General features: G+C 44.5%; 1 protein-coding gene across 1 annotated transcript; it reads right to left on the bottom strand.

Moving 5' to 3' along the window:
* Positions 1 to 2,002: 2,002 nt before the first annotated feature.
* On the bottom strand, positions 2,003 to 10,682 carry tent5aa (terminal nucleotidyltransferase 5Aa). The gene is made up of 2 exons (XM_084336430.1): positions 9,369 to 10,682; positions 2,003 to 6,707 (listed from the first exon to the last, which is right to left on the bottom strand). Exons 1-2 carry the CDS (start codon positions 9,816 to 9,818, stop codon positions 5,928 to 5,930), a joined length of 1,230 nt encoding a protein of 409 aa, XP_084192556.1. The 5' UTR covers positions 9,819 to 10,682; the 3' UTR covers positions 2,003 to 5,927.
* Between the last annotated feature and the right edge of the window lie 4,409 nt (positions 10,683 to 15,091).

The following is a 15,091-nucleotide window of genomic DNA, read 5'->3' as shown; positions in this document are numbered from 1 at the left end:
ATGCTCCTTGCTGTTTTACAGGAGGCTGTCAGTGGACCATGTCAGTAGCACTGATGATGGAGCTAGTGCCCCCTAACGTAAATCTATTGGCAAAAATTGCTGAGACAATGAAGTAGCTAGTTCGCTATTTTAACAAACATTCTGTCAGATTATATTCACTGATTTCCAACCATAGCTTCTAGCTAACCGCTTGACGCTGATGAACAGTAGAGAGAGAAGCAGCATGGAGAGCGTCTCAGCCAATCACAGCACGATAGCTACATAGAAAGTAATCAAAAGAGTTAGAGACGGTTGCAAGCTAGCCTAGCTTAGCACAAATTAATTGAATGTGGATATGGCCCAGCTAGCCTAGCTGTTGGCCAAGAACACCTCTCCCGGAGTTTTAAGTTAGGCTAGTGGTCTGTATCTGCTTCATTAATTTGTGCTAAGCTAGGCTAGCTTGCAGCCGGATAGCTTTCTACTGAACACACAGTGAGGAAATTGGTATCTATAATCGTGTCTGACTCTGGAGAAGACGGTAAGCGCATTTCCTATAATGTTGCCGTGTTCCTTTAAAGCTAAATGTATGGTTAAATGTAATGGTGACAACATGTGTGTGTGTGTGTGTGTGTGTGTGTGTGTGTGTGTGTGTGTGTGTGTGTGTGTGTGTGTGTGCATATAATGGCACAGCCTCAACCTGTCAATCACTAATTTCGCAGGTTCAGTTAGTCAGAGTTTAATACGATTAACTGAGCACAATAAGAACCTTATTACAGCTTATCACAACCAGCTCTCTCTCATACACATAACCTCTTACACGTTCCTTCTCTCTGTTTCTCTCTAGAGCCCTCTGTATGTAGGACAATGGGTCATGTGACCCGTGTGACAGAGAGCTCTGCTTCAAACTGACAGCCTGACAGCTGGACTCTGGTCACCACACAGGGCTACTCTGGGCCCCAAGGCCCCTGGCTCTTCCACCCCACAGCCACGAGACAGCTGGACCCTGGTGGCTGCAGCGCTTTACTCTGGTGGCTGCAGCGCTGGCCCTGGTCAACGCTGGGGGTGTGGGTATACACACAGGGGCTGTTCACAGAGAGCTGGGGGGGGGTATACACACAGGGGCTGTTCACAGAGAGCTGGGGGGGGGGGGCGGGGTACTGTATATACACAGGGGCTGTTCACAGAGAGCTGGGGGGGGTGGGTATACACACAGGGGCTGTTCACAGAGAGCTGGGTGGGGGGGGGGGGGGTATATACACAGGGGCTGTTCACAGAGAGCTGGGGGGTGGGTATACAACACACAGGGGCTGTTCACAGAGAGAGATAATTTGATGAGCAGGCGAAAGATATTCACCGTACAAAAGCGTTTAAAGTCTCTTTTTTAGGTGGATGCAAATCCCCTCACATTCATCAGCAGGCTGTTTCTGGCAAGGCGGAGAGGCCGGTTCTGGCTGTGGCTGGACCGGTGGGGCTGGCAGGCCCAGGCAGCAGGCCTCAGTGAGCAGTGTCTGAACCCATCTAAACAAGCTGATGAATGGCCAACGCTGGTGAAAAGAGACTCTCTCTCTCTCTCTCTCTCTCTCTCTCTCTCTCTCTCTCTCTCTCGCAAAAAGAAAACCGAAATCAATGGACTTGATGATCAGAGAACAGGGAGATACAGTGGGCGCTATATATATATACATATATACGTGTGTTTTTCTAAATCTATTTATTGAGGTTTTTCAATTATTAAAAGAAATTAAGAAAATGAAACGCATAAACCCACAACACGCCCGGCACCCATCCACTGCCCCACCCAAGATCCCAATAAAGCAAACACACAAATCAAAAAGGGTAGCTGTAGATCAGGCCCACATCAGTCCTCTGCAAGTGGGTAATATCTTATGTTAGGTAATATCTTATGTTAGATAGGATAGTTGGTCCGGAGAGAGACTACTAGACTGTATCCTGTGTAGTTGAAGTAATTCAACATAATCCAACGTTGAGATGTTTGAAATTCAATGAAGTACAGGAGACGTTTCAATCTGGTTTTCAGATTTTCTTTTATTGATGAAAACATCCTTTAACGTTCAACCCATTGGACACATAATATAAGATCTGCAAAAAAACAAACAAAAAAAAAGCTATCGAGAACGTACATCCCTTTGTAACCTGATCACAGATTCAAGAGCGCTGCGACATCTGCAGTGTCTGGTATATTTATAAAAATAACAATCGTTAAAAAATATACATACAAGACGAGATCATTTTATTTCTTTTATTTCAAAGTTTGATTGTAAAAGACTGCATCGAAACAGAAATGGGACATTTGAGACAACGCGTACAAGACAAGACGGTACAAGACAAGACCCACAGCCTCTGGTTCCCGTCAGCTGTTAACGCCTCACTGGGTTTCTAGGACTATACACTGCCTGCACACAATCCACAGGAGAGTGTTGTAATGTACAGTCAGAGAGAAGAAAAGAAAGAAGATAGCAACTGAACAGAGAAAACAGAAAAGCTTCTCAAAGAGATAATTTCTTTAGACAACATAGCATTCAGGTGATGTGTGTTAACTGGGCCAATCCCCAACCTCTCATCTCCTATAGTATCTCCCTCTTTATTACAGTTCCGCGTTGTGTCTGTCTCCCGAGGAATGCATTGTAGTTCGCACACACAAGGATTACTGGGGTTGGACCTACAGTAATAGATACTGATCTTCTACGATGAACGAGCAAAACCAAATATCTTTGCAACTTCTGCAGCCCACTGTGGATATAATCTAACACTGTTGAGTGAAACTATACCGTATGCCCTAAAACCTCTGTTGTCGTGAACCGTATACCGAGTTATTGTTAAATTACAATTAAACAATCCAGGCAGTCGTCTTCCATCTCTCTGTCTACGCTGATGATCGGATGCCTAGAGCAGATAAGTGCTTTAAAATAGCAGCTCCCGACAGAAGAAAAGGAGAAGATCCGTCAACGTGAGACAGCCTGGTCCTTGTGTAACTAGGACCTCAATACGGAGAGCGTCGACAGTAAAGCGTGGTGGTCCTACAGATAAACCCCATCACCAGTTGCACCCATCTCTCCAGGACGACTGCCTCTCGATTCTGGCTTTTCCCACTTGGACTCAATCACCCCCCACCCCCCCTCTCTCTCTCTCTGTCGATCACTCACTTCCTTTTCACTCTCGTCACAGTGTCAGTGCAGAACCTCTTTCTTTATATCAGCCAATGGGCTCATTAAACATCGGGGGCTAACAGGAGGTCAACCTTTGGCACAGTATTTTGTGGAGGGTTAGAGTCGACCCCGACTGGAGTGTCTGTGGCCCGGCTGAGTTCAGCCTCTTCGGCAGCAGCTGTGGAATTCCCTGCTAGGGTGCTACAGCAAATAATGTCCTGTCATCTGAGGTGTCTCTGCAAATATGGTTCTACAAGAGCACAGGAACACACTGTCTGTCTCTCTCTCCCAATGTAGCGTATCCTCTCTCTCTCTCTCTCTCTCTCTTTGAAAGCAGTCTCTCCTCTCTCTCTGACTTAATGTAGTCTCTCCTCTCTCTCTGACTAGTCTCTCCTCTCTCTCTGTCTGAATGTAGTCTCTCCTCTCTCTCTGACTAGTCTCTCCTCTCTCTCTGTCTGAATGTAGTCTCTCCTCTCTCTGACTAGTCTCTCCTCTCTGTATCTCTCTGACTAGTCTCTCCTCTCTCTCTCTATGTCTGAATGTAGTCTCACCTCTCTCTGACTAGTCTCTCCTCTCTCTCTGTCTGAATGTAGTCTCTCCTCTCTCTGACTAGTCTCTCCTCTCTGTATCTCTCTGACTAGTCTCTCCTCTCTCTGACTAGTCTCTCCTCTCTCTCTATGTCTGAATGTAGTCTCTCCTCTCTCTGACTAGTCTCTCCTCTCTGTATCTCTCTGACTAGTCTCTCCTCACTCTATCTCTATGTCTGAATGTAGTCTGAGTCTCTCCTCTCTCTGACTACTCTCCTCTCTGACTAGTCTCTCCTCTCTCTCTGTCTGAATGTAGTCTCTCCTCTCTCTGAAAGCAGTATCTGCTCTCTATCTCTCTGACTAGTCTCTCCTCTCTCTGACTAGTCTCTCCTCTCTCTCTATGTCTGAATGTAGTCTCTCCTCTCTCTATGTCTGAATGTAGTCTCTCCTCTCTCTCTGTCTGAATGTAGTCTCTCCTCTCTCTCTATGTCTGAATGTAGTCTCTCCTCTCTCTCTATGTCGGAATGAAGTCTATCCTCTCTCTCTCTATGTCTGAATGTAGTCTCTCCTCTCTCTCTATGTCTGAATGTAGTCTCTCCTCTCTCTCTATGTCTGAATGCAGTCTCTCCTCTCTCTCTGTCTGAATGTAGTCTCTCCTCTCTCTCTATGTCTGAATGTAGTCTCTCCTCTCTCTCTATGTCTGAATGTAGTCTCTCCTCTCTCTCTGTCTGAATGTAGTCTCTCCTCTCTCTCTATGTCTGAATGTAGTCTCTCCTCTCTCTCTCTGAACAGTCTGTCCTCGGTCTGTTGTAAGCATAGTGGGGGAAAAAGAAAGAGAAAGAAGCACCACTATACAAAATATACAGTAAACATTGTGTAAAGTGAAACTCCCAAGGTTTTGCCTTTCTTTATTGCTGATTTCTGAAATGCTCATCAACCGAGTTGTCAATGGATATGACAAACAAATGATTATCAATCTAGCTTGTAACATGCAATACAGCGGAGACCAAGCCCTCTGTGGAGGTTGTTTCTATGTGAGTTTGACAGCATAACGGTCTTTAGAGTGTCTGCCCTCCTCAGAGAAGGTCATGTTATATCGACATTGAGCTTCCAAATATCTGCAAAGTAAACGGAATATTTATTTTTTTGCATCGACGTGTCAATCGAACATTATATTTAGGTACGCAGGCAAAATGCACCACTTCCCCTTTTAATCAATACGACAACTGCAGGATATTCTTTTTCATCAGAGAAGTACACAACACTGACTGTGCATGAATCATGGTTTCACATATACATTCACAAGCCTCTGGGGTTGCTAAGGTGTGTCTGACGATAACCAGACTGGGGCTAATTCACAAAACGTCATGGCCTGCTGCTCATTCTCTTCTCTGCCTGCTGACAGGCATCATAGGCACTTAAAAACACATATTCACATAATTATACAAATAAAGAGAGCATTTATACATGTTGTTTAATTACCCCCCCATCAAACTATGGTGCTATATTTTTATTTGATTTTTTTTATCGTTTTCTTTTTTAGAAACAATCAAAAATCTTTGGTCTGTAAACAACCATAATTATATCCAAATGCTAGCTAAGATGTCAATTTGTCATCTGAACTGGTGATGACATCGCTCGCCCTTCTGTAACCCCCTCCGCTACTCTTTCACTCAGTGTGTGAGGGGTGCTATAGCCACGCACCCCCCCCCCCCCCCCTCTGAGAAAGCCCAGGGTGCTTTTTTTCTCCTCTCAGTAACAGCAGCTGTCAACCGCAGGGCACTGATGCAGCCGTTTGCGCGGTCTGCCGTTAAATCTCGCTGACTAATCAGATTGTGACAGAATCGATCGGTCTGGGATCGTTGTCAGTGAGACTTCTGCTGCTTTGCATTCTTGGCCGTCACAGTTCATGCATCAAGCCAGTATTCCCCCAATTACCCAAACCAGACTTCCCCCCCCCGAAACTTCTGCTGGGCCTCCCGCGTGAAACGGTTAGCGAGGTCGTCACGGCAACCTCGGCTGTACTCTCCCTTACCTACCAGACTCAAGACAACGTGGAGAGAAACGGGCTTTGAGGCAAAACATTAAGGTGGGGATCCCTTATTCATTGAGCTTCAAAACACTGGACAGATTAGAGCGAGCAACTGGGCGCCTCAGCTCCTTTTTAAAAGAATCGGTCTGTCTGTCTCTCTCTGTCTCTCTGTCTCTCTCTCTCTCTCCCCCCCTCCCTCCTCCTCCACCTCGACCCAGAGCCGGCTCAGTTACAGGGCAGCCAGGTGGAGTAAGCATGCTGCTGGCAAGCGAACACCGGCTGTACCTGTGCTATGTAGTAGTTACTGAAGTTACCATCTGCCACATAAGGGGCCGGCTGATAGTAACAGGTAACGTTGGCCACGTTGGGGATGACGTTCTGCTCGGCGAGCACGCGCACCGCCAGCATCCCGATCAGACTCAGGGTCTGCCGCCTCTCGTGTCCCATCAGGCACACGGTGCTCTCGTTGACCACCCCGTGGAGTGTCACCAGGTAGTCGTACTTCCGGTCCTCCAGGCCCACGAAGTGGTTCTGCAGGTAGGCCTCCAGCTTGCGCTGCTGCTCGCCGATGTCGGAGAAGTCAATGAAGAAGCGGGAGCACATGTATCGCTGCAGCAGCTTCATGTCGGGCTCCGACTCGGCCCGGAACCCGCTCACCAGCAGGTGGCAGTACTTCAGCAGCCCGCCGCCGCGGATCTCCTCCGGGTTCCGCGTGCAGATCACCTTGTGGCGCAGGTGGTCCAGGGCCTCGGCGAAGTCCCCGTACACGCTCTCGCCCACGACGGTGGGGTGGAAGGTCTCGGCCATCGGGTTCTCCGAACACTCGTAGAACAGCAGCAGGGAGTCCAGTTTGATCTGGAAGGAGTCCACGCTGAACTCGAACTGCCGTCGCAGCGAGTCCACGAACTTCAGCTCCACGTTCTTGCCCCGGTTGTTGGAGAGCGAGATCAGGCTCCACCGGTCGGAGTCGTTGCACACCTTCACCATCTTCTGTACATACGCTTCCTGTGAGGGGGTGAGGGCAGAGAGAGAGAGAGAGAGAGAGAGAGAGAGGGGGGGGGGGGGGGGGGGGGGGGGGGGAGAGAGAGAGAGAGAGAGAGAGAGAGAGAGAGAGAGAGAGAGAGAGAGAGAGAGAGAGAGAGAGAGAGAGAGAGAGAGAGGGGGGGGGGAGAGAGAGAGAGGGAGAGAGAGAGACAGAGAGACAGACAGACAGACAGACAGACAGACAGACAGACAGACAGACAGACAGACAGACAGACAGACAGACAGACAGACAGACAGACAGACAGACAGACAGACAGACATAAGAAAAGGGTTAATCATTTATTTCGTTCATGTCTGAGTTTGATGAATGCCCTGCCTCATCTAGAGACAGGATAGGCCTACATGCCCATGTAATGCAGATTTGGTGTCAATTTGCTAATGAAATCCTCACTATTGTGTTAATATTATTATCTAATATTATCTAATTCCATCTGGATAAATTATGAAGCTTAGCTTTTACCTGTACTAGCCCCAACAATGTAGGACATGGAGCAGTAGGCTACACCTGCCTAGGATATGGGCTATAGGTGGCTGAGGACAGGATCCTCTGGTAAATTGGTTTAAGCCCAATCCTCTTAACCACTGAAAACCAACATTTTACTATCAGTCAACTAATCTAATTGAACTCCAAGCCATGCACGGTGGTCACTAAGTCTAGCCTCGCAGGCCAAAAGAAACCTTGCAGGATTTCACAATGTAAGAGTCGTCTGGCCTTCATATAGGATACCCATGGCCTGGTGGTCCTGGTCTCATCACCTTCCCCTGGTTTGATTCTGACAAGATCAGGTGTCTTCACTGTCTTTTTGGAGTTTAAGCTCATGGTTTATGGTTTATGGTTTTGAAGGCTTACAGCTTGGCCCGCTTTTCTTTATTATTTAATAGTCCTTATTCACACACTCAGGTCAGAAACGTTTAGGCTTCTGGTTTTGTCCATTGGAGGATGTTTTAAGCTCTTATTCATTTGCAGTCTATTTTTTTCCCCTAATGGATGGTGGGAGATGCTTTTTAAAGTAGTGCCTAATTTATTTTACCACGTGTGGCTTCCCCAAAAGGTAGGCGCGGCACGGAGCCAGACGCAACACCCAAGCACGTGAGCGGAGTGGGGCTTGTCTCCCTGAGAGAGGAGCGTGTTTTAATATCTGTCGCTCAGATTTTAAATGTTTTTTATTAAAAAATTGCTCAAGGTTGCTATTATGCCCCGTTCCGCTCATGGTGTTGCATTGCCAATGCCCATCTAGTATTACTGTACTGCCCACATAACATCATTGTGGTTAAACGTTAATATGAATATTACTGGTTTACTTGTCATTTAATGTTAAAATGGTCACTTTGCCCACCCATGGCCCACCTTTCATCCTTACTTGTTGAACGAGACAACGACCGGACTCCCTGCCTCTTGGGAAATGTGTGTGTGTGCGTGTGTGTGTGTAGGTGTGTGTAGTGTGTGTGTGTGTGTGTGTGTGTGTGTGTGTGTGTGTGTGTGTGTGTGTGTGTGTGTGTGTGTGTGTAGGTGTGTGTGTGTAGGTGTGTGTGTGTGTGTGTGTGTGTGTGTGTGTGTGTGTGTGTGTGTGTGTGTGTGTGTGTGTGTGTGTGCTTGCGTGCGTGCACGCAGCTGTCTATCTTCCATTATTAATCCAATACTAAAATCACGATCAACAACCTGCACCTTATCAACTGACGATCTGTTGCGCAATGATGTGAATATATAGGCCAGTTCTACATTTAAATGTGTATCATCTTATCATCCCAGTAAAGTACCTCTGCTTTCACGAACCGCCACTCCTCCCTAGAAAATAACAGCCCCATGTCAACATTCCCATGTCTTAAATCAGACGGCCATCCAATTAATTTGCTCTGCTGGCACCGCAAGTTTAATCCTTTCAATTACTTAAATCAGTGTAGCCTATACACAAATATGCCTTTGTGGCAAAGATATCATAAGTAAAATTAGGATTACAGTTTTGTCACTAATATAAGGTAGGTCGATTTGAATGAAATACATTTAATGAGTTGCAGTAATCACAATGAAGACTATGAAGAATAAAAATAGAGGGCAAAATGTTTTATAAAATATTTTACTACCAATGAATAGTTTCTACGGTAACAATGAAGACGCTTGCAAGTGGCGCACAGTGGCCATCATCATCACGTCACAGTCTTAGTTCTGATTGGCTCCGTGGTAGAAATGGCTTCAATGAATGGGAGGCCAGACTTAATCTTGCGTTGTGAAATAATTATGCAAGATTGCTTCTGGCTTGCGAGGTTTACACGCCTATATGTCGCCCAACTGGAGAAAATGCTTATGTAGCAGCCACCTATAATTAAACTACATACATAAATAAATCAATTGAATAGTTTTCTATATATATATATATATATATATATATATATATATATATATATATATATATATATATATATATATATATATATATTTTTTTTTTTTTTTTAAGAATACAAAAAAATTATAATTTTAATAATAATAATATAATATAATAATAATAATAATAATAATAATAATAATAATAATAATAATAATAATAATAATAATAATAATAATAATAATAATAATAATAATAATAATAATAATAATAATAATAATAATAATAATAAAAACAGTACCTTTAACGTCAACGGGGATATCTTCTCTTTATTCACACAGTCGGGTAAGAAATCCAGGAGACATTCCAAAACGATGTCCTTGACGATCTGAAAATCCCGTTCCCCCTTCATGTCTGCACAGAAGATGAGGTCCAGGTCCTTGTAGCCCAGGCCGCTGCTGCCGCCCTCCAGCACGTGGCTGGCCGCCGAGCCGTTGAGCCGCACGTCGCGCACGCGGATCCGCCGCTCCTCCATCCGACTGCGCACCACGGTGACGATGTGCCGCGGCTCCATCTGCAGGGTGGGGAAGTTCCCGCGGCCGTGGATCGGGATGGTCTCCGTCAGGATGCAGTCGAGCCGCTGCACTTGCTCCCAGCTCAGGACGCTCACGTTGCTGCTGCTGCTGCCGCTGCCGCTGCTCTCGGTGTCGGACACGGAGCCGCTCGTGGAGCTGCTGTCGTCCTCTGACATGATGGTGGTGGTCGGTGAGGGAAGTCGGCAAGCAGTTATAAAAATAAAAATAAAAAAGTTTTTTTTCTTTAATAATTAAGTTGATCTGGGAGAGATCGTGCAGATATCAAAAGGGTCACACCTATATGAATTCAACAAAGTCGATTGGCTGTCGATGATTTCGTTCGCATTTAGTATCCTCAGTCGTATAAATTGACTGGAGAAAAATAAATAAAATGAAAAAATAAATAAGGCAAACGGTGATCTATAGCTGCTGGTCTGTGCGCAATAATAAGCTTGTGGCTGGAACAATCCCGAGGGGTCCAGTCGTCTCTGTAGCCTGTATCTGGTCAGCTGAAGAAGAAGAAGAGAGAAGAAGAGCCTCTCTCTCTTTACTTTATCTTCTCTCTCTCTTACTTTATCTTCTCTCTCCTGGCTTGGAGTAGAACGCGTGGAACATCTCCGGTGCCACAGCAAGTCAGTGCGTCCGAGCTGCGCTGCGCATCACAGTGTTTGAAGACGCTGGATGCTCCCGAGGGGTTTGCTTCTCCGGCTGTGACTCCATCATCGCCCAAAGGCACCGCCTATGATTTGACAAATTTGCATGAATAGGACTCTACGCTCTCAAATCGCACTTTGGCACCGTTCTCCCCCCCGATGACGAGTAATAACCACCTCTCTGAGGAATCCCGTGGATTATAATAACGTGCGACTCCTACATTTTTCATCTATTCTTCCGTTCCGAACATTAGAATCCATTACTTGTATATGCGCGCCGCGGGGAGTCCAACGTGCTTTGCCCCCCTCCCCTCCTCGTCCGTTTATGTAAATACTCTGTTTTATTCGTGTGAAGTGAACCCGTTATACCCATCCATCGGGCATGGTGAGCTCTTCTGCAGGAGTGCGCTCCTCGTCTCTTGCTGTCAGCTGTAACTCACCACCACGCCCCTCTCCCTGATCCTCAGCGCTAGAGCGGATGTCTGGTGGTGCGCCACAAATAACGCCTACTGTACATTTTCACACTGCAAGCGTCGGCTCTTCAACTGTCCGTCCGCACAATACAGGCCGTATAGGCTATTAATAATACCATCAATACACAGACCTTAACCGTGCATTGAGCTTTTATTTTACAGCTTAGTTCCAAGGAGTTGTTTTGGGAGTGAACATAAATGATGTAAATATTATAAGATATTCACGTATTCGGGTTATTCTTCCAAAACAAAAAAGCCAATCCAATTTTTTTTTACAATAAAAATGCAAATGTATTATTATTTTCAAATGTCTGTAAACTTCAACAGTGACTAATGTAGATATACAGTCCATAATGACGTTGATGTCGCCCTCTATTGGTGGGTTGGGGAAGGTTAGGGCTATGAATGCAGGAATACATTAGGTTCTAGTGTTTGTTCTAAATCAATCAAGCCAGTGATCCCATGTCCCATGATAATGTGCTGTTGAAAAAACACTGAGAAATGTTTTCCTTTTAATCTCATAAGCTTGTTACCCCCCCACCCCACCCCCTGCAGGGCCCTGAAATTCTAAAGCCAGGGTCTATAAGTCCTTCTCAATCAACCACCCACACCTACTGGCTAAGACGCCACTTATCTGGCTAATTGCTGGGCGGATTGGTTTGCCATTTTTATAGGATCGCGCAGCACAACTACAGCCTGTACCGGATAGATTGTTTTGACATCTGATCCCTCCCCTACCGTGTATCACTCAGTCTGTTCCTTCCCTGCTGCGTGTGATAAGAAGGCTACAAAACTGTTCGTTAGAAATGCCTTAGTCAGAACTGGGACCTCCTGTCTACAGTCAGAGTTAGGCTAGGCTGGACAAGATATGCCTCCTAAAGTGTCTAAACGGAAGTACAGGAAGTACAGGCTACAGGCGTTTCCGGTTCCGACAAAACAATTATAGAAACGTGCACAATATTTCCTCGTTTACGCCACTGCAACGGCTTTGCCTGAAGAATACTAGTAATACTATTGGGGCTGTCTGTGCTCAAATGAACACACAAACAAAGTTTGTCAGAGGAAAGCCAGAGTTGTGATTGGAAGATCAAGAAGAGAGGGCGGGGCTTGAGATAGGTAAATTGTCATCGAATTGATTTGCCGATTTAATCAGTAGCAGATCATATAATCCACATAGAAGGGGCAGCCCTAATATATATATATATATTATTATTATTATTATTATATATTTATATATTTAAATAATATATTTTCTTATGTCCTCAAAAGGCCCTGTTTCCAATACCATTTATTATAATCTATACTGTGAATTTCAGTCTGTAAAAGGTGGGTAAACTCTTACAGGTATGAAGTGGGTTTATTTGGGTTCAACCTGACGTTCTTCATCAGACTTATTGATCAGAAGAGCAGTGACAGAAGAAAGGAGCAACACCATCAGCAGCACTAAGACAGAACTGATGTCCACACATCTCCCACTCACTGCCAGGGCCGCATTATGCCTCTACGCTCCCCTGTGAAGGAATGTTTTTTTAAACCGCTCAGTAAATACTCATTTGCAGGGCCTTTTGATAAAGGATACATATTCTAACTGACATTTGTGAGATAATGCATTTAAGATACACACAAATCCTTGGTCTTTTGGCGGCACAGGGCCCCTAATGGTCCGGGGCCCCCAGGGTTCAGTTTACCCACATTGTTAAGCTGACATAAACCTTTGATTGAAATGCATAGTATAGGTTGCAGTGTGCCGTATCAGACCGACACAAGTTACATGAAAATATGTCTAATTTCGGATAGGATCTAAGTGGGATAGTGTGGTCCTCCCACACGCTACGCCCTCTCAGTGAGAATCCGCGCTGCCATGTGAAAAGAAGCGGTTGATTGGCTGGACGTGTGTCGGAGGAAGCACGTGGTACTATGGTAGCCTCCACTCTCCCAGACCGACTGTGGGGGGTAAGTGCGCAGCGACCAGGAAGGGGATTGGGAATTGGCATAACGACTAACATTGGGATGGGAGAAAATTGGAGGAAAAAGGAGGGGGAAAAAGAGCAAAAAAAAAGAAAAAAAAGAAAAACGATATTTAAATACTGTATGTATTTAAAAGCTCTTAACACTTGGGGGCCCACATGTGGGCCCTCTTGAGGACGATTTGCCCACCGCCACTTTGCCGACCTCTAGCGGCTCGGTGTCCATTTCTTTTAATACAATATATAGAAAGAATTAAAGCCATATTTGTTGCCTGTCGATTGCCGTTTCAGGCGACAAAATCCGCTCAGCGGTTCTCGAGTTACATACCGATATGTGAGGTGTGCGCCAAAGTACACAGCAGAATCAGATTACCACCCCCGACTCCTGGGGCTCCGTCAATCATTTGGCGATCTCGAAAATTATTGGACAGGGTTGTAGCCAATGAGTGTGGCTTTCCAATGATACAATGATACGAATCAGGGATCTAGGTGAAAATTCACAAGCAAAAACAGGAAGAGAAAAAAACGCTGAATGAATTGAAGTCTATAATAATAATAATAATAATAATAATAATAATAATAATAATAATAATAATAATAATAATAATAATAATAATAATAATAATAATAATAATAATAATAATAATAATAATAATAATAATAATAATAATAATGTGCTAAGGAAAAGGAAACTAGGAACGCTACACAGTTTACCAAAATCGCTCCTAATCACTCATTTCCAAATGGATTTCTACATGTACTACATAAGACAGGCTATGGATCCAGTCATACAATTTTCTTTTGGATATATACTTTTGGATATTGCAACTACTAAAGAAAAACGTGAGTAACAAGTTTTTCTACAACTCAAGTTCAGACCTATGACTCGATTTCATTAGCACTAAAAGTTATATTTCTTAACTCAACCAGCACCACGCAGTTGAGCATCGTTTGTACTTAACAGGCTGAGGCTCTAAAATATAGGAATACGTGGCAGTGTTTGCAGGGCTATAAATAACTATATTCTATATTATAGCTATGGATACAATACTATGGCCCATTTGACATCGACTATCTATCGTTCAATATGTGTTAAAGAAATAATTTTCTCATCCATACATTCCCGTTTTATACCGTGGTGAATATGACTATAGTTTTAGAGTAATCCTGTCTAATCCCAGAAAACTACGCTATGCAGCAATACGTGCAATTCACTAAAAACATTGCAGTTTCTCGCCTGTACATGCTACTATTTCGAAATCACATCTATATTATCTGTATTATGTTTCATCATGAATGAAAGGGTGGGGGGGGGGTAGTTTCTTGATGCTTTGATCGTCACCAACGTCACACGTTGTGGAGTAACGTTACACACATATCTTGTGATCGAAGTAAAGTCATGGTTGGATCACAGCAGGATTGATACCATATAGGCCTTACCTTCACTAGGATGTACCTCAAAAAGAATATTCGAATTATCTGATCGCGATTCCCAGTATTGGTGTCGATCGTGTCGCCAACATAATCCGCCACTGCTACATACCAATGTATGTGCTTCCCCAGTGTGTGTCTTGTTCTCCATTTTGTTTCCTCCCTCCAGCCAGAACCCGTCCTCCACCATTGGTCCCAGCTAGGCCTGCCCTTCCATTAGCAGCACAGCACCGATTGGTGGATGGGTTTCAAGACTCCAAGACTCAATCAGTAACCATCACCCACCACCCAATCATGGATCACCACACACCTGTTAAAACATGGCTTCTCACTTCAGTGTCTCTCTCTCTGGCATGAGGCTAGGCCTAATGATACTTTGTGACATTGACTTTGATACTATTGCATTTGTTTATTGGCCTTTGTGTTTTTGGAAATTGCCTTGTGTGTGTATGGCCACAGAGAGAGCATTGTTAGCTTTAGATTGTTTTGTATATATTTTGCCATTCTTGTCTGTACCATTAATGTGTTTTTCTCTCTTTTCAGGAAGCACAGATGGGGTGAGCTGCAATTTCATTTTGGATATTGTTTTCTCCTGTCTTGGTTAGGTAAGGGTAGTTTAGGTAATGTCATTTCTTTTACCATAGATTAGGTTGGTTTATTTGGAGAATAGTGGTGTTTGTTTGTTGTTTTGGCCTTGGCTCACCCTTGAGCTACATGTGCTTCCTTTGCATTTACCAATAAATATCCTTGTGTTTACATACCTGGTCCATCATTTCTTTCAACCAACTGTTATGTTACAGCCCTTTACCCTTAGACCCACAGGGGTCGTAACATAAATGGGGGCTCTGCCGTGATTCTGTAACCCGTGATTCATTGTTGTTGGTTGATGGATTTGGTGAACTGTGTTTGTTTAAACTTGTATAGT

Source organism: Notolepis coatsorum (genome assembly GCF_963971535.1).
Source record: "Notolepis coatsorum genome assembly, chromosome: 19".
Lineage (NCBI taxonomy): Eukaryota > Metazoa > Chordata > Actinopteri > Aulopiformes > Paralepididae > Notolepis > Notolepis coatsorum.
Note: the sequence above shows the minus strand (reverse complement) of the source record. Positions and strands in the feature narration are given on the sequence as shown.

Bases quoted from the DNA above. Each gene is read 5' to 3' on its own strand.
- tent5aa (XM_084336430.1), bottom strand. From the start codon at position 9,818: ATGTCAGAGGACGACAGCAGCTCCACGAGCGGCTCCGTGTCCGACACC. The intron at 6,708-9,368 runs GTACTGTTTTTA...ACCCCCTCACAG, and splicing joins TATCCCCGTTGACGTTAAAG to GAAGCGTATGTACAGAAGAT.